The 22,809-nt window shown below is 49.2% G+C and overlaps 1 protein-coding gene across 5 annotated transcripts in view; it reads right to left on the bottom strand.

Annotated features, from left to right (window-relative positions):
• AGAP1 (ArfGAP with GTPase domain, ankyrin repeat and PH domain 1) overlaps nucleotides 1–22,809 on the bottom strand; it is a 380,857-nt gene that overhangs the window by 63,825 nt on the left and 294,223 nt on the right. For 3 of the 5 annotated variants that reach the window (XM_077313654.1, XM_077313621.1, XM_077313630.1), the window contains 2 exons: nucleotides 4,494–4,648; nucleotides 1,665–1,755 (listed from right to left, as the gene is read on the bottom strand). In XM_077313654.1, coding sequence (XP_077169769.1) covers nucleotides 1,665–1,755; nucleotides 4,494–4,648 — 246 coding nt within the window. Of the gene's footprint in view, nucleotides 1–1,664; nucleotides 1,756–4,493; nucleotides 4,649–13,556; nucleotides 13,635–22,809 lie in introns of all 5 variants that reach the window. The other 2 variants (XM_077313638.1, XM_077313646.1) reach the window with 1 other exon arrangement.

Below are 22,809 nucleotides of genomic sequence, written 5' to 3'. Positions count from 1 at the left end.
CCAGATCCTGAAGATGAAACTCAAATACTTTGGCCACCTCATGAGAAGGAAGGACTCTCTGGAGAAGAGCCTAATGCTGGGAGCGATCGAGGGCAAAAGAAGAAGGGGACGACAGAGAATGAGGTGGCTGGATGGAGTCACTGAAGCAGTAGGTGCAAACTTAAATGGACTCCGGGGAATGGTAGAGGACAGGAAGGCCTGGAGGTTCATTGTCCATGGGGTCGCGATGGGTCGGACACGACTTCGCACATAACAACATCTTGTTACTGTTACTACATCACTTTAAACTGAGTTAATTGTATTGTTCCAATTTCATGTAAACCGCCCTGAGCTTTTGGGGAGGGCGGTATAGAAATAAAATAAATAAACAAAATATATACATATCTGATTTTTTTAAACCATTGACTATAGGGAAGCAAAATCCCCAAGTAGCTTTCTTTATGAAATTAAACTGGAAGGAACAGGCAGTTTTACAAGCCTATCATTTTTTTTTTAAAGAGACCATGTATGTTTTGATTTCCTGGAGTAAAACACCAAGAAGAAGAAGAAGAAGAAGAAGAGTTGGTTCTTATATGACGCTTTTCCCTACCCGAAGGAGGCTCAAAGCGGCTTACAGTCGCCTTCCCATTCCTCCCCCCACAACAGACACCCTGTGGGGTGGGTGAGGCTGAGAGAGCCCTGATATCACTGCTCGGTCAGAACAGTTTTATCAGTGCTGTGGCGAGCCCAAGGTCACCCGGCTGGCTGCATGTGGGGGAGTGCAGAATCGAACCTGGCTTGCCAGATTAGAAGTCCGCACTCCTAACCACTACACCAAACTGGCTCAACATGCTATACTGAAAAAAAATATGAAATTTAAGAAATTCTCCCTGCTCAAAATGATTCCAGGCCAGCAGAGAAATAATAATAATAAAGTTTCTAAACTATACTTACAAACGAAACAAATACGTTTCTATCCCAGCCTTTCTCAATGTTTTTTACCGTTGAGAAACCCTTGAAACATTCTTTGGGCTTCGAGAACCCCCAGAAGTGGTGCAACTGTGCAGAATATGGTTGGGAAGCAGAGCTGTGGACACGCCCACCTGGGGCCCCTCCCCTTCCCACCCCCTCCAGCACCATCACTGGCCATTTGTTGGGGGGGGAGGACACATTGAGGTCATATCATATCACCCAATAAATATCTAGCAAATTAAAAAACAACACAACAAATTAATTAACTCCCACCTATTTGGGAAACCCTTCCAAGGCTGTCAAGAGACCCCATGGTTTCATAAACCTCTGGTTGAGAAAGCCTGTTCTAACCTAATCCAGAAGTATGCATTAATTAGGACTTTCTGGGAATTAGGGTTGGGCGCTTTGGCGTCCGAAGCGGCGTTCGCCCCCGAAGCAGCCAGTGCCGCTGCGCGGGAGGAGGGGAGGTGCGGACGTCGGCAAGTTGACTCCCACACCTCCCCCCCCCTGGAGCGCTGGCTGGTTCGGGCGCGAACGGCTGCTTCGAACGCCGAATCGCCAAACCCTACTAAGAATACACCACACAAGTAAAATCCCCTTATGAACATGAACCAGTCAAAGGGATATGATACTGAGAGCACAATGGAACCTCATGTGCCAGCAGAGTGAAGCTTTGTGAAGCCGACGGCAACACTTCCTGCAGTTGTACTTACTTTGTGCTTCGCAGTCCACACAGCGAGAGTTTCCTCTAAGGTTTCGTATCGACTGAAGTGCCATGGCTTCATTCTGACTTGTCAGCCGGGACTGTGCATATTGAAAGAAACACAGGTACCAGGTATAAGAACCTAAAGAAACAGCTTAGACAATCCCACCGTCAGCTGTGCGAAAGCAAAGAAGAGGCTCAGAGAGGGGCTGTAGTAGCATGGCCGCAGGGGTGGCCAATCTGGGGCTCTCTAGTTGTCTGTGGACTACAATTCCCATGAGCCCCTGCTAGCATGTGCTGGCAGCAACTGATGGGGATTGTAGTCCATGGATATCTGGAGAGCCACAGTTTGGCCACTCTGGAATAGGATGTCTTTGGTTTGAGAGTTGATACTTGGGTGTCTTTAGAAGAAGAAGAGTTGGTTCTTATATACTGCTTTTTCTCTACAGGAGTCTCAAAGCGGCTTACATTCCTCTTCTCTTTCTTCTCCCCGCAACAGACACCCTGTGAGGGAGGTGAAGCTGAGAGAGCCCCGATATTACTGAAGAAGAAGAGTTGGTTCTTAGATGCCACTTTTCTCTACCCAAAGGAGTCTCAAAGTGGCTTACATTCGCCTTCCCTTTCCTCTCCCCACAACAGACACCCTGTGAGGGAGGTGAGGCTGAGAGAGCCCTGATATTACTGAAGAAGAGTTGGTTCTTAGATGCCACTTTTCTCTACCCAAAGGAGTCTCAAAGTGGCTTACATTCGCCTTCCCTTTCCTCTCCCCACAACAGACACCTTGTGGGGGTGGGTGAGGCTGAGAGAGCCCTGATATCACTGCTCAAACAGCTTTATCAGTGCTGTCGCGAGCCCATGGTCACCCAACTGGCTGCATGTGGAGGAGTGCAGAATCGAACCCGGCTTGCCAGATTACAAGTCTGCACCGCTAACCACTATACCAAACTGGCTCTAAGTGCGGCAACATGGTGCCGCTCTGAATTTTCATCCAAATTTTCAGAGTGCTGAAGCTTTTCTTGAGCTTCTGGGGAGGATGAGAGGACAGGGTATCTGGCCTCTAGCTGGGACCCTCAGAGGGAAAGACATGCCATTAAACCCCCAACCTGATGGCAGAATAGTCTCATTTTTAAAATCTACAAACTGAAAAGTGTTTTTGGAAGGCCGTTTCTCTTTTATTTTTATGGTTATTTGCGGTTATTAGGGGGAATATTATTTTTATGATTATCTGGGGTTATCAGGGGGAACATCAAGCAATGGCAAACAGCCCATTTTATCTTGAAACATCGAGCTGACCTGACAGCTTGTGTTACAAATCGCTCTCCAAAGTGGCTGGCTGGTGACCTCTACTGTGACCCAGAGAAATAATCTCTATAGAGGACAACTTTCAGCCTCGCTCCCAGCTGAGTCCTGAGAAAACCCAACTCTCTGATTACAAACTTCTTGCCAGAGAGGTTAGTCGGAGCTGGGGGAATGATTCCTGCGAGTCAGTTTCATCATGCGGCTTCCTTTTGCCTTAACAAATCCGAAACTGGTTGCCCGCTCATTTTGCTTTGCTCCGACAGTAAGATGCTTGTGGAGCCGCTAACGCAAGGGTGGGCAAACTGTGGCCCTCCAGATGTCCATGGACTACAAGTCCCATGAGCCCCTGCCAGCATTTGCTGCGCTAACGTAATTGGTTTTATTTATGCACATATTCATGCACTTTAGAAGAATGCTTTCTTTCCCCTAGCCAAGGCGTAATGAAAACATTAGATAAATTCCCCGGGGTCTGAAGAAGACAGAGCGTGAAAATGCATTGAAAGGCGTGGATGTTGGGTACAATGGTGCCCTTTCATCAGAGTTTCACACTGGAAAGGAGTCGGTGCACCCAATCCGCGAGCCCCACCCCAAGCTCACTGTGATTAGCGGCACAACTGCACGCATGTTTACTCAGAAGTAAGATCCATTCTGTTTATTGGGCCTTACTCCCAGTGTCCACAGGGTTGTGCTCAGAGTCCCACTTGCACCAATGCAGAAAGTCAACTGCTCTTTGTCCCACAACTAGCGACAAGACACTGTACCGTTCTGAGCATACCATTCGAGGACCATAGTTTAGAGTGGCACTGCCAGGCACAGCTAACTTAAACAAGATTGCAAAACAAGTGCCACAGTTCGAAAGAAAGCATTTGAACAATGCCTCCCCCGGGGTTGATTAGGGGGGTGGATGGAGAAGGTGAGCATGGTTTTATAGAGGTCTGTTTATATGCTGTGAACCGCCTGAAGCCCATTGGTGGGGAGGGGCTGTATAAGAACTTAACAAATAAACAAAACGAATAAAATCAAAGAAGCCGGCGCTAGATTTCAGAAATAATTTCAGCAGATTTTTTAGAGTCCTTGGCAAGTATAAGGCTCCCAGGAAGTAGCAAAGCAGCCTAATTCACTATTCATTGCTTTTTTTAAAAAGTGTTTTTGTTTTGTTTTTTTGCAGACCCCCAAGTAGGAAAAACATGTTTTGGAAAACTTTTAAAGCAGCAATCACATCGCGATTAATTAATAAAATCAGTGATGAAACATGGAAACTATATATAACACTGAACAAGAAAGAGCCTTTAGAAATCTAAGTGTCTTTGTGAAAAATGTAGACCAAGATGAAATAAGCAACATGATTGTTCTTGATGCTGGCAATGGAGTTGATCCAACCGTCCTCCAAGGAGATTTCCTCCAAATTAAGTGGCCCTTCCACCGGAGAAAGGATTTGAACTCTACTTAGTGGAACAGCAAGACAGGGGTTGGGTCATTCCCACGGATTTCTCCCTGCAAGCCTTAAAAGTCTTGTGAATGAACAAGGATGTCATCTGACCTTATTTTTGCTGCTCTCGCATGACTGCAGACTGGCCAGAATCTGACTCTCTATGGCTTGCACCCACGCATCTCTTTCTTCATACGTCGTTGCTTCGAAGTGCCAAGTCTGACCAGTAAGAGACACGATGATAAATTCAAAATTTTCTTCTTGCTCTGAAATACAAGGGGGGAGGGGGGAGAAATGAGATTAAGAACTGAAATCTACTTTTAATTACAACAACAAGAAGAGTTGGTTCTTATATGCCGCTTTTCTCTATCCGAAGGAGTCTCAAAGCGGCTTAGAGTCGCCCCTTCCTCTCCCTACAACAGACACCCTGTGAGGATGGTGAGGCTGAGAGAGCCCTGATATCACTGAAGAAGGAGTTGGTTCTTATATGCCGCTTTTCTCTACCAGAAGAAGTCTCAAAGTGGCTTACAATTGCCTTCCCTTTCCTCTCCCCACAACAGCCACCCTGTGAGGGCGGTGAAGCTGAGAGAGCCCTGATATTCCTGCTCAGTCAGAACAGCTTTATCAGTGCTGTGGGGAGCCCAAGGTCACCCAGCTGGCTGCATGTGGGGGAGCGGGGAATCAAACCCATCTCGCCAGATTAGAAGTCTGCACTCCTAACCACTACACCAAGCTTGGCTCTCCTAACCACTACACCAAGCTAGGTATTGGAAACCCAAATTGGGGATACTACAAACAAAAGACGGAAACAACCACCAAAAGTCTCCTGACTCAACCTCCAAAAATGCCCCAAACTTTCACAAACATGCAATTTCCCCCCAAATTAAATATGTCCCCCTTTATATGATATTACTGCTTGGTCAGAACAGCTTTCTCAGTGCTGTGGCGAGCCCAAGGTCACCTAACTGGCTGCACATGGAGGAGTGGGGAATCAAACTCAGCTTGCCAGATTAGAAGTCCGCACTCCTAACCACTACACCAAGCTGGCTTGCTACTACCACCACCACCACCACCACCATTTTATTTTTATAGCTCAGTATACATATGCCAAAAGATAGTAGTTTGAGGTTCAAGCTGCACTCCATGCCAAGGGCACTCTCTTTCTCTCTCTGTATCTCTCTCTCTGACAAACACACAAAAATGCACTTTCAATGCCCTTTATTTAACACTGCAAATAGGTTTTGCTATTCCACACAGCTGGCAGCATATCTAAGGTGGGGCAACCAGGGCAAGTGCCCTGGTGTCAGCTGATGAGGGGGCAGCCCGTGCTGCATGCTGGGAGAGGAGCCATGGGGGATACCGCAGCAGTAGCAGACTGGTGCCTGATCACCTGGCCAGCACCAAACCACCTGAGTCCAAGCCTGGGCTGGAGGGTGAGGGTGCTCCCTCTAGGATGCCCAGACCCAGCTTTCTTGTTGTGTAGGGGTGGGACGCATCAGTGCCAAGGCAGGCAGGCAGGTAGGCTGGTGCGGGGGGGGGGGGCATTGTGGCCATGACTGGCTGCTTTAGGGCTGATCCTGCGTTGAGCAGGGGGTTGGACTAGATGGCCTGTATGGCCCCTTCCAACTCTATGATTCTGTGATTCTATGATTCTAAGAAGGAAGCAAGCCCCGCCCACCCTGGACACCAAACAGACTAGGTACACCACTGTACATAGTAAAATCCAGTTACAAAATGCACTGACAATGCTTTATTCAGGAGGTGTGAGAAAGTGCTGCAAATCCCTTCTCCTGTTCTCTTCTTTTCAACTTGGGCAGGGGACAGGGATGGGGATTTTTCATGGACCATGGACAGGCAAGGGAAAGGAAGCCACTCTTTTGGCTCCCCCACACAAAAGTTTGGGGGGAAAAGAGACGTGAAACTCAGTCCACGAACTCTAGTCCACGGGCATCCGGAAAGCCACAGTTTGGCCACCCCTTTGTGAGCGAGAGGGGACAAAGGAGGAGGAAGAAAGGAAGACCCCAACTGTATCATTCTACATACCAAAAGAACTGCAATGAAGTGCAAACAGGAAGGAACTTCTGTGTCTTGGCCTATCTGTCTTCCTAACTCTCCGATAGCCACCTCTGGAGTCCGAGGCTAAGACACCTGAATGCACTCCCTAAGACCAGTGGTCCCCAACCTCCCAGTCCGGAGACCGGTACTGGTCCATGGATCAGTCGGTACTGGGCCACGGCTCCTCCTTGTCCTCCTCCCTGGCTGCTGCCTTGGGGGCTGCCCTGCCACACTGCCGCCAGCTCACTTTTGGTGCTCTCCAGCGGCTGCCATGGCTAGGGCTCCCCCTCGGTGTGGCATTGCGCAGCTGCTACTAGCAGAGCCCCCCAGCGGGCGGCGGGAAGTTAGGGGCTCCGGCGGGAAAGCAAGTGGAGCAGGGGTTCAGGCGGCGGCAACGTCCCTCGGCAAAAGACTACCCCCCCCCCCTCCGGGACCCAGTAAAATTGTCAAACGTTGACCGGTCCCCAGTGATAAAAAGGTTGGGAACCACTGCACTACTCTGCCTGCACACACTGCAGGCACATCGATGACACACAGCATATCTAGACTCTCATCCATCATTATGTTGTGCATAAGAGAGAGGTTACCACTCAAGGTTGCCAGCTTCAACTTTGAACTCTCTCTCTCTCTCTCTCTCTCTCACTGTATTTCTCAGGCCGTGTTTTCTAATAAAAGGGTAATGATACTTTGCTACTCAGAGCCTCTTGTGGCGCAGAGTGGTAAGGCAGCCGTCTGAAAGCTTTGCCCATGAGGCTGGGAGTTCAATCCCAGCAGCCGGCTCAAGGTTGACTCAGCCTTCCATCCTTCCGAGGTCGGTAAAATGAGTACCCAGCTTGCTGGGGGGTAAACGGTAATGACTGGGGAAGGGAATGGCAAACCAGCCCATATTGAGTCTGCCTTGAAAACGCTGGAGGGCGTCACCCCAAGGGTCAGACATGACTCGGTGCTTGCACAGGGGATACCTTTACCTTTACCTTTACTTTGCTACTCATCTATTCCGTGGGGCAATTGCTGCTCTTCATGGGGGAGCAGGTAAACAACCACGTCCATAGGCAGGATGTTTCCAGCAAGGATTTGGGGCTTGTTAATGCTATGGGTTCCAAAATTAGGTCTGATATATGCAATATATGGTCCGATATGGTGGTTTTACTCACCAAAATAAATAAATAAATAACCATGGCAGGAGGGAGGGAGGGAGGAAGAAAGGACCTACATGAAGATAGTGACTCCTTGGTCATATTCAGGCATCAAAACTAAACAGTTAACTTTTTAGCCGGACAACATCACAGCTGAAATCCCTGTGAGCCCAATCGCAAACGTTTTATTAAACAGCTTTCCAGGTTTAACTGTTATGCATGGAAAGGTCTCCTATAATAGTATTTTAGCATCATCAACCTGTCAAAACCAACCCGCCCAATTACCCCAAACCGCATTAACAACAGTGAATACGACTCTAATTGTGTCCAGTTTCTATGCAGAAGAGGTCCCACAAGGCTAATTTTGCCTCCTTGGGGGCAAGCAACTTGGCCATCAGACTGATTTTACAAGGAAACATGTTCATAATGCTGGGGCCTGGGCTGTCGCCGTCCTTTCTTTCCTTTTTCTTCTAAAAGGTTAGTGGACCAATTAGTCATCAATTATTGGCTGGGGATCCAGCATGCGTAGGGTTAACGGGCTGGAGGATTCGGTGTTAGAAAAGTGGCAGGAAGTCTATGGCGACTGCCTTGGTGAGATCTGGAAGAAACACGAGCACCTTAATAGGTGGAAGAATCCGAACGAGAAGGCAATCGGAATTATTTTCCCAGCGCAAAATAAAATTCAGCACACGGATTGTCTTCAAAATTAGCCTGGTTGGGGTGGGGAAGCACAAGGGAATGAGTGAGGACATGGTGGGGGGGATGCATGCTGAGGCACGGTCTGAGGGGCGAAAGGCAGACTTCTTTCTCTACTCAGCTCCAAAGTTCTTTTGGCGTTACCTCTTTTCATAGAGTCCTAGAGTTGGAAGGGACCCCAAGGGTCACTTAGTCCAACCCCAGCAGAATGCAGGAAATTCACCATTACCTGCCCACCCACAGTGACCCCAACTCCATGTCCAGATGATGCCCCCCCCCAAGAAAACCCCCAGAATCCCTTGCCAGTCTGGCCTGGAGGAAATTCGCATCAAAGTCGGAGGTCCTGTGGCTGGTTAAGATGGGGCCAAGTGAGGAAGCGTGCTTACCCAATCTGGACGTAGTGCGTCTAGTAGTAGCCCACTCTGTCAGAAACCTAGGTGTGATTCTCGACGCCTCCCTCTCCATAGAGGCACAGGTCACAAGAGTAGCGCGACAGGCCTTCTACCATCTACGCCAAGCCAAGCTACTAGTGCCCTACTTGGCACCAGAACACCCAGCCACAGTGATCCATGCAACGGTCACTTGTAGACTGAATTTCTGCAACTCACTGTATGCAGGCCTAGCCTTTTCCTTGATCTGGAAACTACAACTGGTTCAGAATGCCGCGGCCAGGATCCTCACCAATACATCATGGAGATCCCACATCCGGCCTATGCTTCAACAACACAGCTGGCTCCCAATTGAATTCTGGATCAGGTTTAAGGTTTTGGTTCGTACCTTCAAAGCCCAGCGTACCTGAGAAACTGTCTCTCTGCCTACATGCCCCAAAGAGCTCCATGCTCTGTCACTTCCAACTGGCTAGTGATCCCTGTCCCCAAAAAACACATCGGTCCTCAACGATGGCCAGAGCTTTTTCTGTTCTGGCCCCCGCCTGGTGCAACAAACTCCCTGAAGAGATCAGGGCCCTGCCTGAACTCCCACAATTCTGCAGGGCCTGCAAAAGGGAGCTCCTCCACCGGGCATTTGTTTGAGTCCAACCGACCCAACAACACCCACTGGTCCCCCCCCCGACACCCCTCCATGACCTGAAGCAGCCTGACCTCCCTGAGGGTTTTGTTTAAGTTGTTCTATTTGAAGCCACTGTTGGGTTATTATTGATGTTATTATGACTTCTATATGTTTAGACTGTTCTATGTATTACCCTTGCAATGTTTTATGTGAACCGCCCTGAGCTGTATGGGAGGGCAGTATAAAAATCCAATAAATAAGGTGGAGATTGGCATTTCCTTGGGCATGCAAGAAAGACTCGCTTTTGAATGAGTCTACAAGGATACAGCAGACACACTCTGTATGCAATGCTCTGAGCATCTTAGAGGAAGCGCAGGTTGCTAATCTGGTCCGATGCAACATAAGGGGATGAGGATATGGCCGGGCAAGGGACCCCCTGATTTCTAACAAAATGCATTTTTGGGTTTATGGCTGCTGTGCAAAATAATCTAAGGCCACTAAGGATAGGGGGAGGAAATACATCCTAGAGCAGCGGTTCTCAACCTTCCTAATGCCGCGACCCTTTAATACAGTTCGTCATGTTGTGGTGACCCCCCCCAACCATAAAATCATGCAAGTGTCCTTTCACAGAAATTAAACCAAAACTGACCAATGGACTAATGAAGCTGCTTTCATGATTGTATATAAATGGACCAATGAAGCCGTGTTCATGATTGTATATAAATTGTATATAAATTGTTTTTTTTCCTGGGGTTTCTCAGTTCAGTCCTGCATGACTGGGGAAGGCACTGGCAAACCACCCCGTATTGAGTCTGCCATGAAAACGCTAGACGGCGTCACCCCAAGGGTCAGACATGCTTGCACAGGGGATACCTTTACCTTTATATTGATGTTAACTTTTTTTGTTTATTAATTGTTGTTACCTGCCCTGAGCATAGGAAGGGTGTTATAAAATAAGATTATTATTATTATTTAAATTTCTGCAACCACCTCCCAATATAGCTCAGGGCGGTGTACATGACAGGTTAAAATTACCAGTAAATTAAAAACCAGCACAATAACATCAACATTTAACAGTATAATACCTAATGAAAACATAACAATTAGCAGCATTTAAGCAGTATCAGCCTCCAGATATTCACTGCCCATAAGTCTCCAGACTAGGTGTCTCTCAGTGGAGGTGGTTTGTTGGGGAAGGCCATAAGTCATTGGTTCCAACCAAAAGTCTTGAAGGCCCTGTGGAATTATAATTATATTATTTGGAGTAGACTGCTAGTCTGGAGCCAGGAGAGCACACAGAAACTCAGCATTGAAAATCCCATGTGTCAAATCAATAGACATAGGCCTTAGATTTAGGTTTTGGATGTTTCATGTCTCCCCCACTCCTCACAGCATAAAACTTTGGTTTATGGACCTTTGAGGCGCTGCATAGAGCAAGTATAATTCAATGGCAGCAGAGAGAGGGGGATGTGATTCTCTTGTGCTGCTAGGAATGGGATCCCTTTTGTCAGGACATGGGTGAATAGCCCTACCAGCAGTCCCCAGACATGCTGAAAACTGGCCTGTCATTAGGGGTGTCAACCTCCAGATGGGGCCTGGGGATCTCCCACTTTTACAGTCAATCTCCAGGCCACAGAGATTCATTCCTCTGGAGAGAATGGAACTCTATGGCACTGCACCATGCTGAGGTCCTGCCCCCTTCCTAAGCTCTGGCCTCTCCAGGCTCCCCCTCCCAAATCTCCAGGTATTTCCCAACCAAGAGCTGGCAACCCTACCTTCCGGCCATGGGCATGCATCATCCTGAGTGCAGCTCCCTCTCTCTGGTCACCAGCCCAAATTCTCTCTCTCTTGCTGTCTCCCCATCATCTCCATTCCATCAAAGAGGAGAGAGCAGAACAGCTAGCTGTCCAGGATACCTAAGAAACCCAATGGCCTTTAAGTAGCCCTGCCCGTGTTCAGAGCAGGATCACCAATGAAGAAGAAGAAGAAGAGTTGGTTCTTATATGCCGCTTTTCCCTACCCGAAGGAGGCTCAAAGCGGCTTACAGTCGCCTTCCCATTCCTCTCCCCACAACAGACACCCTGTGGGGTGGGTGAGGCTGAGAGAGCCCTGATATTCCTGCTCGGTCAGAACAGTTTTATCAGTGCCGTGGCAAGCCCAAGGTCACGTGGGGGAGCGCAGAATCGAACCCGGCATGCCAGATTAGAAGTCCACACTCCTAACCACTACACCAAACTGTCTCTCAATGAGGCTTGCAGAGATGTGACCTCTGGCTGAAGGCAACTGGTAACTCAATGTATATTTCGTACACAGGGGGATCTGGGTGGCCCTTTCTTGTCTTCTTTGGTTCCTGCACCGCCCTTCCCTTGCATGCAATATTTATGACTCAAGGAGAATCCTGCAGATGTCACTTCAAGTGCTACGAATCTCTTGCTAGGAATTCAGTTGTCTCATGGTGGTGGAGAAAGCCAAAGTCTGCCCCCCCCCCCAATTTTCCAAATGTCACAAACTGGGAAAGAACAAGATGAATTATTAGAAAAATCTTACAAATGAAAACTGTCAGGCTCCCTCTCCACAAAAGTCAGAGAGAACTAAAAATGGAACTGTTCAATTAAGTTTATGCACACAAAAACAACGAGAATGCCTTTCTCTCTGATTGCAAAGGCCAGTGTCAGAGTTAGCATCTTGCAGCAAAACATGTTAGTCTCTGAGATGCCACCAGAATCCTTCTTATTTGGGGGTGGAGGTGATATTTGCCCCCTCCCCTCCGTGTTCCCTATTTATTAAGCTTTCGGCAACTAAACAATTTATGCCTAACCGAGTCCCGCATTCCCCCCTTAAAGGCCCTTGGAAAGACTCTTTAAAAAACGGCCACGGAGGCGGTTGCTTTTGTTATTGTAGAAGGTGACGATTTAAACTTTTACAATGGGAAATAAACCAAGGCTATGGACAAAAAGAAAAAAAACAGAAGGCACCTTAACAAGTGGCTGTAAAAAAAAAAAAAGGGCACTTTCATGTCCGAGATACATTTCATCTGCTGGTGTGAGGAGGGAGACTTGCTGGGGCTACAGTAGCAATTGTGTAAAAAAAAAAATGAAAAGAAAAGAAAAGGCCGAGATATAAATCAGTGAAGGTTAATGATCGGGATGTGAACAGAGGGACTTGTTTACAGAAATAGCGGTGCAATTTAAAATTTACAAGAGATTTAACGCTGTCGCCTCTCAATCACTAAAATCAACAGCCCAGAAAACGGTGACATTAAGGAAAATATTACGGCCGTAATCGTTCCAAAATAAGTTAATTAGTGGACGGGAACGTGCTTGTGATTACTTGACCCCTTTGGTGTTGCACTTAAGTGACAGGGCCCCCCCCCCTTCCCCGTTACAGCTGGATCTCTTTTGCATCTCGTATGCCATCTCTCCCCCCCCCTTTCCCCACAAAGGTGGAGGAAGGTTTTTCTCTCCTTTTCTTGGCTCCCAAGTAATATCGACCTTTCACATTTGTAAAAAAGAACCCCCAAATAAATAAAAAAGAGGGCAATTTATAATTGCATTGTTCAAATGAAGGTGAAGGAAAAGAAATCCAATCTGCCGCCATATAAACGCCATGATGGCTGTCTTCACGGCAAACAGCGATGGAAGTCAATTTGTGAACTTTGGCACCGGGTGACCTTTAGAAAACACAACAATATACAGAATTTACAAGCAAGAGTAGCACATGCAAATAACGGCTCTGCCTCTGCCGTGCCTTTTTGGATTAGAGCCACAGAAAGCATTATGGGGAATGCTTTCACAAAAACAAATTAAGACTGTTACTTAAATGTCAAGGCACACTATTGTATTTGGCTACAGATCATTACACCTGATACCAACACTTTAAAAAACTGTAATAACTTGGGAAATATTACACTGAATGCCCACATGTATAAAGCGAAAAATATATATATATATATAAAAAAAAATTGAAGAAAATGGGTTCTCAAAGTAATTTAAACATCACTACTCCACGACTGGAGGGAAAGGTCAAAATTTAAGTAAACTGAAAGGAACATGAATGGCAAAAAAGAAAACACACAGACAGAAAGGCAAAAAGACCAAAAAGGGAGGGGGGGGGGAAAGGAAAGGAAAAGAAAAAAAGAGTTTGCAAACACCACATGAAAACATGCATGCTTCTTTCTAAGCCTAGATTTAGGGGGGGGGGGAGGCGGAACGATGAAGACACAGCTAAGAAAGGGAGCAGATACTCGAAGGAGGGAGAGGGGGACTTGGAAGTTTGTTACCTTCGGTGTTGGTGCTGCTGCTGCTGTATATATTTCGCAGGCTACCAACACGATTTAGCTTCCATGCTTTGCGTTTGGCTGCATCCAGAGAGCAGAAAGAGTTTGGGGAGAGAGAGAAAGAGAGAGAGAAAGAGAGAAAAAGAAGAGTAAAAAAGAAAAGGAAAAAAAGAAGAAGAAAATGAAAAAAAATGGGAGAAAAAAGGGTTGAAGTCGCACGTGAAGTTAAATTACAAGCAAAAAAAAAAGCCTTTTTGTTCAACAAGGAAACTAAGCATCACACAACGTTTTTAAAACTCAAAAACGCCAAGCTTTCCCCCAAGCCGGAGGGATGTTTTTATTCAGATGAGTCTTAAGGACCTTAAAACAGACTCCAAGTATACCTGGACTGCCAGATCATGCACAGGACAATGGCAGAAAAGGTGTTGCGTTACTCTTTGAACCCACCACATACCTAGAAGGGGTCAATAGATTGAGATTTCCGTTCATTCTCGGCATTCAGCGCCATGCTAGAAAACCCCCAGTCTCCTCCCCCCCCCAAAGAAACAATTAATTGGGCTGTATAAATAAGAAGATACTTGGAACGATAAAAGCTTTAATAGCAGGTGACAGAGCAATACATTCAGATAATGCACAAAGAGCCTCGGGCACATTTTTGTTTGTCTAAAATGTTATTTGCTTAATGGCGGTTTTAACTTAAGTAAACAGTGTCTGTATGCAAATGCGGTGCTTCCCCAGACACACGGAGTATAAATTCTTGTTTGTAAATGCGGCATTTCTTAATTACAGTGTCACTGTTCTCGCTAGTCCCCCACTTTGATTCCCAAATGATTTGGGTTTTATGCTGAAACTGATGAGCCTACGTGAAAAAAAATAGGGGGGGGGGGTGGAGTTCTAATTTTGGAGAAGCCGGTCCTGCCAAAATCTCACAACTGAAACTTTGCGCTTGCCTCTAAAGGGCTTATTTGACACATTCGCTTTCCTTTATTTTAAAATTAAAATAGTTATATCCTTCCTTTCCCTTGTTGCTCGAGGCAACTTACGAATTGCAATTCAAAGCATACGGAATGAACTAAAACTCCAAATAACTGGAATGCTCCCCCAAGAGACCTACAGCAGTGGTCCCCAACCTTTTTATCACCAGGGACTGGTCAACGCTTGACAATTTTACTGAGGCCAGGGGGGGGGTAGCCTTTTGCCGAGGGATGTCGCCGCTGCCTGAGCCCCTGCTCCACTTGCTTTCCTGCCAGCCTGCTGGGGGGGGGGGGCGCTGCCAGCAGCAGCTGCCACGTCGAGGGGGAGCCCCAGCCATGGCGGCCACTGGAGAGCACCAAAGGTGAGCCAGTGGCAGGGCAGCCTCCGAGGCAGCAGCCAGGGAGGAGGACGAGGAAGAGCCGCGGCCCAGTACCGACTGATCCACGGACCAGAACCGGTCCCCGGCCCGGGGGTTGGGGACCACTGACCTACAGTGTATAACCCATTAAAAGCTTCTGCAAATAAAAGGGCCTTGCAGAAACTTCGAAAGACACCCTGCCCCGGAAGCACTTTCCACAAAGTGCGAGTGACAACGAAGAAAATACCAACGCAGGCTGATCCCAAGTGGGCAATCTTAAGTAGGGAAACAGTCCCTAGTAGAGGTCATAACCAGAATCTTGAACTGAGAAACAAACCAGCAGCCCCAAGAGGTTTAAGGTCCAGTGAGCAAATTTTGCTCAAGATCCCTGGTCCCAAAGAGGTTAAACTGGCTTCAAACAGGGCCAGGGCCTTTTCAGCCCTGGCTTGGGGGAATACTCTGCCCAGTGAGATCAGGGCCCTGCAGGACCTCAAACAATTCTGCAGGGCCTGGAAGACAGAGATGTTCCACCGGGCCTATGGTTGAGGCCTAGAAATACCATAAAAATGCTGGGCTCTCTATCTAAAGTGCCTAAAATATTGGTTAATACCCACCCACTGATTACTAAGAATGCATTTTATGTGCTGCTCATTAAAGGAAGCGGCCCTTCTGAAATTGCTAGACCTTTAACTTAAATTTATCATATTTTAGGATTTTGGGTGTTCATTTTATTGTTTTATTGTTATTATATATACTTATGCTTATGACTTGTGAACTGCCCCGAGCCCCCTGGGAAGGGCGACATACAAATGCAAAAATTAAAATAAAAAAAAATGCAGCTGCTTTATGATGGACAAGATGGTCCTGTTGCCTGAGACGTTCTGAACCAAATGAACTTTCTGGGATCCCTTCAAGGGAAAGCCCAACTCAGGGTGAATTACAGTAGTCCAACCATGGCTTTCAAGTTCCTTTTTTTACAGGCTCGCTGTGAGGAATAACGCAGCATGGGAATGTGAGGCCAGTGGGCTCTGGATTGCCTTGGGTGCTACAAAATAGGTGCCCATGAAATGTATCCATGTTGGAGGTTGCGCTTCAAAATTAAGCGGCCTAGCTAGCTGATGTGAGATTTCAATATATTATGAGATAAGACTCGGGAAAGCATGGTGCCTTCTTTTTTTTTTTAATGAGAGTCTGCGTGTGTATGTGAGAGGACTATTTACGGGAATTTCCGTGCAAGCTTTGTGTGCTATAAACTGATTGCCCATCTCAGTGGCTCAGAGCAGTGACAGGGATCCTCAGGTAGATCAGGGAGCCTCCCCTCCCATGTCACGTGCCTATACAGATTCCATTCTCCTGGTGCTTTCTGGAAGGACATGAAGAAGAAGAAGAAGAAGAAGAAGAAGAAGAAGTTGGTTCTTATATGCTGCTTTTTCTCTACCCAATGGAGTCTCAAAGCCATGGACCTGCAATGGCTGAAGACCCCCCTTGGGCTTAGAGTAGGAATGTCAGCCTCCAGGTGGAACCTGGGGATCCCCTGGAATTACAGCTCTTTTACACACCACATAGATTAGTTCCCCTAGATAAAACAGGCGCTTTGGAGGGTCAACTCATTGTAGTTCTCTAGATCTCCATGGACTATAATTACTATGAACACCTACCAACATGGATATCTGGAGAGCCACAGTTTGGCCACCCTTGCTCTATAACAGGGATTCCCAACCAGGAGACCCAGAGGTCTGTGGCCTTTCCCCTCCTGCCTTAATGGATTCGCCTAAAAGCTGGGGGACTGGCTGCTTCCATTATTTCCCTCCCTCCCTCCCAAGCTTGAGTGAGGTCTCTCGTGGTTTCTGCACCTGGGAGGGGGTGGAGCCTGCATGCCTACTTCCTCCTTAAACTGTATCCTGTCTGCCTCCCCAAGTCCTCCTCCAGTCTGCCCATTAACATGGGTATGTCACGTCCAGTGATGTAACTTCCGAGGTATGGTGGGGAGATGTCGTCAGGTGACATCACTTCCGGGGCCTCTTGAGGCCTGAAAAATTGTTTCAGGGGCAACTCCATGGTCCAAAGGTTGAGAAAGGCTGCTCTACAGCATTGTACCCTACTGAGATCCTTGTCTTCCCCAAGCTTCATGGCCAAAATGGATCTGGCAACCCTACCCCACATCTCCTGCCAAGGGCCAAAGTGGACCGGGTGACCCTGTCTTAGAGTCAAAGGTTATTCGCTGTGGAAGAATCCAGAACAAGTGCTCGTGGGCATGGGATCTACAATCAGTACTATGGAGGAGCAAATCTCAGTTCTAACCATAACTCGCTGAGTTTTTTTCCTTTTTTGGAACTGGGGGGGGGGGAGGCACAAGGTTGGCCCCAAGCTCTCCCCCACCATCACAACATGCCATTTTAAAAAGAACTCTGTGAAGGCTGTAAGCTAAAATCCAACCATACGCCTGAACTCTGCAATTGCTTCCTTGGCTCTGTGTTGTTAGAAGCTGCTGAGCGAACAAACTCCACGGCGTTGCTTAACGGCAGCAAGTCCCGCCGACAAATGGAGGGGAGAGTAAAAGTGCTCCGAGTTTCACGCCGCTCCTCGCAGGACAAATGTCCCATGTCTCTTGAGGAGGAATGAAGCGGCGCAGACCCAAAGTTTCGCAGCTGCAAAACTTTTCCTGCAGAGAATTTACATATAGATAGGGAAATCACCCCTCTGCCAAGGAAGGCAATCTGCAACACAAAGAGTCCCTTGCCCCACGTGTGTCAGCTCTCCATGTTTCAAACACATATGAAAGTGTGGATATTAGTACCAAGAAGGGAAGCTGCAGCCTCATTTCGCCTTAGCTTATTGATGAAATAATCCGTGTCAACAAATGAATGCTTAGTGAGCGATGTGGTCTTGCTGTATCAGGGTCATGCCCGTGGCTGCCTACAGCACAGCACTACCTTGAATAACACAAAACATCCCCCAAAATGCCAAAGGCGGCTTCCAAAATCTGGAAGGAAGAGCGTGACAAAACCTTCTACAATAGCCACGTTTGTTGGGTTTGGTCAGCGCCTTGTCAGAAATAAGTGGACGTTTCCATTTTGCTTTGATGAACTCATAAATCATTGTGGTTATTAATAACTTGACTTCTACAGGAAATTCTTAAATTCTCCAGAAGAAAAACAGACGGCTTTACTGCATGCGCAACTTCTAATTGTTTCCAAATCAGAATCTAGATTCTGAAGGTCAAATTCTTGATCTTTCAGAAAGAAAATGTGGCTTTTTGACTACCAACCTAGGATAAGCAGGCAGTAAAGACAGAGCTAGGGAAAATGCAGTATTGCTTTCTCAGGTTTATAATATTTTGAGGCAGAGACCAGAAACCTGCAGCCATCTGTGTGTGATGACGAGGGGGCACAATCGAAGGGTTGCCAGTAATCAGCACCTATATTTGGTTTTTTTGGAGGGAAGACAAGACTAAGTCACTCCCTCATGCCCTCAGTCTGCCACAGAAGAGCTTTCTAAAGTGGTGTCAAGGGCTGTAATCTAGAGCAGTGCTCCCCAACCCCGGTCCGAGGACCGAGACCGGTCTGTGGATCAGTCGGTATCGGGCCGTGGCTCCTCCTCGTCCTCTGCCCTAGCTGTTGCCTCGGGGGCTGCCCTGCCACTCTGCCACTCTGCTCACATTTGGTGGTTTCCGGTGGCCGCCATGGCTGGGGCTCCCCCTTGGCTTGGCACTGCGCAGCTGCTGCTGGCAGCGCCCCCCCAGCAGGCGGCGGGAAGTCAGGGGTGCCGGCGGGAAAGCAAGTGGAGCAGGGGCTCAGGTGGTGGCAGCGATGTCCCTCGGCAAAAGACTAGCCCCCCCCCCTGGCCTCAGTAAAATTGTCAAGCGTTGACCGGTCCCTGGTGATAAAAAGGTTGGGGACCACTGATCTAGAGAACCTCATTGTTTTCATGCAAAAAGGATCCCTGGTTTCCAGCAGGCCCTTGTTCATCTGTCCTCAACTACAGGAACTTGGCAAGGATGATCACAGGTTGACCTGGATGGTCCTGGCTAGCCAGATCCCATCAGATCTCAGAAGCTCAGCAGAGACAGCCCTGGTTAGTACTTGGATGGGGAACTACTCAGGAAGGGCAGGGTTGCTACGCAGAGGCAGGTAATGGCAAACCACCTATGTTTGTCTTCTGCCTTAGAAACCCTATGGCAGGAGTGGCCAAACTGTGGCTCCTGTCAGGATTGTAGAATCTCTGTCATAAATTAGCCTGAGTTCCTCCATGTCAGTTATATTGTTTAATTGAACCTGGCGCCTGTTAGCCCCGGCCTTGTAGTGTGTAAGCAATAAAGTAGAGTAGTGATGTTATTCTAACCTTATCTTGTTATGGGCTCACAGGGTTGTTGTCAATTCTCTCAAGGATGGGAGTTTGGAATCCTGTTGTTGTTTCACATATGTCTTTCCTCACTAACCCCCCTCCTTGGGAACTGTCAAGTTTTGGGCGGGAGAAATGTATTGATAAGCTGAGGCAAATCTGGCTTCGAGTCAGATTTGACTTTCAGTCCAATGCGTATAGTGCTAATCAATAAAACTATTTTCTTTTGAATAAGTTTTGTTGTGAGTTTCCTGTGCGCCTGACATCAAGTCAAATCTCACAACTCCTTTCACCTGCAAAATGCAGGGCGAGGGACATACTTTTTCTGAGCAGGGAGAGGGCCTGGATTGGGACCTCTCCCAGGGCGACGGCGCGAGTGCCGGCCCGCACAGCTCGGGCATGATGCGGGCAATCTCGGGGACAACCCCGGGGCCCGAGGAATTTTTGGAACGACACGTCACCCAGCGCAGGCGATTGTCTAAATACGACCGCCCTACTGGGGATGAGAGGTGGCCGGAGCACCTGGGACTGCCTAGCTACGCGCTGGAGCCTGTGGGTGAGACACAGGACTTGCAGTACAAGCTGGACAGGGTGACTAACTGGCTGCAGGATCTTTCGGGTCGGTTGGATCCGGAGGAGAAGCGCCGAACGCAACGCCTGCTGAAGGAAGTGCTCGGTGGTGGTGCGCACGATACCAGCCTGCGACGAGTGAGTGGTGGGCTTGCACTGCGGGAGCACGGCATGGCGGACACGCAAGCGGCAGCGGATGCTGAGGCGTTGGCCAGGGCCAGGGCGCAGCTGGAAATCGAGGCGGAGGCAGAGGCTCGAGCGAGAGCACAACGAGAACAAGAAGGCGAGGGCGAGGAGCGAGAGGACGAAGGCGGCGCGGGCGGCGATGGAGCCGGAGGGGATGGCGCGGACGGAGGCGAGGACGCAGCGGCGGCGGCAGCAGCGGCGGCGGCGGCGGACGTTGCGGGAGCCGAGGCGGCGGCGGCAGCAGCGGCGCGCGAAGCGGCGCGAGCGGCAGCGCGAGCAGCGGAGGCGGCCCGGGCAGCGGAACGAGCAAGAGCGGCGGCGGGGAGAGGACGAGGCATCGGCCGCGGTGCAAGACCCCCAGTACCGGCCCCGGCACCGGCGGATTGGGGCCCGGGGCGCCTACCAGCCCACCTCCGGGGTGTGGAGATGCGGAGCACCTATAAATTCAAGGCTAAGTTTTCCGGAGACCCCTCCGATTTTCCTACGTTTCTGGTGCACCTCCAGGCCTACATGATGGAAATGGGGTTCACTTTCCAGGACGACGCTGAGAAAGTGCGTTTCGTGGGCCAAGCCCTAGAAGGCAAAGCAGCCAAGTGGTTTGTGGACTTGTACCGCTATCACCCCCAAGCCATCCGTGACTACAACCATTTCATGAGAGCCCTGCGCCAGATGTACGTGGAACCGTTCGAGCGAGAGACCGCGGAGAAGAAACTCAGGGCTCACCGGCAAGGGAAGTTGTCAGTGGTCGAGTACGCCAGGGAGTTTAAAGAGCTGGCTTCCTCGGTGCCGGACTGGACGGAGCCCCAACGCGTGCTGTCGTTTGTGGGGGGCCTCAATCCTACTCTGGCAGACAAATGCCTTCTCCTGGAAGACCCGCTTACAGTCGAAGGATGGGTCCAATTGGCTGGGGAGATGGAAAACCGATTGGAGCGAGCTTCGATGGTACAGGTCCTGGCAGGCAAAACCGTGGCGAAAACTTCCACCCCGGCGAAAACCAAGCCCCGAGCCAAGTTGGAGCCGTCTGAGCGCACCCGGTGCATGGAAAAAGGGCTGTGCTTGGGTTGTGGCCAAGCGGGGCACTTTCTCGCAAACTGCCCCTCAAAAGCAACAGCGACCCCGAGAGCCGTGAGCAGCGCCCCACCGAAAGCCCAGCCCGCCAAGAAAACCACTCCCAAGAAAAGTGCCAAGTCTCTTCTGGTGCCAGTGGCTGCCGTGCCAGCAGTGGACGACTCGGAGGAGGGAAGCGGGCTGGAGGACGAGGATCAAGCCGAGGAGCAGTCGGGAAACGAGGACGGTCTGCTGTAAAGGCGCCCCGCCAGCAGGCCGCCAACAGGGGCAAACGCGTGGTGAGTGATTCCCCCTTGCTACTCCTACCTGCCAAGCTCTCCAACCCCAAGTCGGGGAAAACAGTGGGAGTCCGGTGTATCGTGGACTCAGGGTGCACCCAATCCCTAGTGAGCCCGGCACTGGCCGAGACTTTGGGGGTGGGAAAGGTGCCGCTGAGGGAACCCTTGCCAATCACCCAATTAGATGGGAAATGCGCTCCCGGAGGGGAGGCCACGGCGAAAACGCGCCCAATGGACTTGGACATAAAAAAACATTGGGAGCAAATCCAGCCTTTGGTAGCCCCTCATTCTGCCTTCCCTTGTGTGTTAGGGTTGGATTGGCTGAAGGAACATGACCCCTTAGTAAAGTGGAAAGAAGGGACTGTGGACTTTACCTCTCCCGCCTGCGAGCAGCACGCTCGACCGCGGGATTCCCCACTTACGGGGGTTGTGGCCGCTTTGGGATCGGGGGGGGCAGCGCTCCCTCCTGAGTATCGGGACTTTGCTGACGTGTTCGCGGAGGTAGAGTGCAACCAACTGCCCCCCCACCGTAAAACTGACTGTGCCATTGAATTAAAGAAAGGGGAGCCACTCCCCAAAGCCAAACTTTATTCCATGAGCCCCCGGGAAATGGCGGAGCTTAGGGAATTTTTGGATAAGAACTTGGCGAGGGGTTTTATTAGACCGGCCACATCTTCATTGGCGGCCCCGGTCCTTTTTGTAAAAAAGAAAGACGGTTCGCTACGTTTGTGTACTGACTACTGTGGGTTGAACGCGGTCTCCACCTGCAATGCCTACCCGCTCCCCCTGATAAAAGACTTGTTGGGCCACTTGGGGAAGGCACGGATTTTTACGAAATTGGATTTGAGGGAAGCCTATTACCGTGTTCGGATCAAGAAGGGGCACGAATATTTAACGGCTTTTAATACCCCCCTGGGGCAGTTTGAGTACACCGTAATGCCGTTCGGCCTCGCCGGCGCTCCGGGCGTGTTCATGAATATGATTAATGAAATTATGCATGATTTATTGTACCAGGGGGTGTTGGTTTACATTGATGATATTCTTGTGTATTCAGAGAATGTTGAGAGTCATGCTGAACTGGTACACGAAGTGCTCAACCGCTTGCGGAGGCACCAATTGTTTGCTAAACTGTCTAAATGTGAGTTCCACCGCGATGCGGTGGAGTTTCTGGGATTCCGTGTCTCCCAAGCGGGGATTGAGATGGACCCTAGCAAGGTGCGCGACTTGCTGGCTTGGGAACCCCCCCGCACCAGGAGGCAGCTGCAAAGCTTCTTAGGATTCGCTAATTTTTACAGGACTTTCATCCCCAATTTTGCCAAAGTGGCGTTGCCCCTCACTGACTTGTTGAAGACCAAACAAGGGGGTAAAACGGCGAGCCGCCCGGGGACGCCCCTTCTGTGGACTCCCCCCTGCCAAGACGCATTCGACAAACTAAAGTTGTTGTTTACGTCCGAACCAGTGCTGGCCCATGCTGACCCTT

Source organism: Paroedura picta, chromosome 1 (assembly GCF_049243985.1).
Source record: "Paroedura picta isolate Pp20150507F chromosome 1, Ppicta_v3.0, whole genome shotgun sequence".
In the NCBI taxonomy this organism is placed as follows: domain Eukaryota; kingdom Metazoa; phylum Chordata; class Lepidosauria; order Squamata; family Gekkonidae; genus Paroedura; species Paroedura picta.
This window is presented reverse-complemented; position numbering and strand designations above follow the sequence as displayed.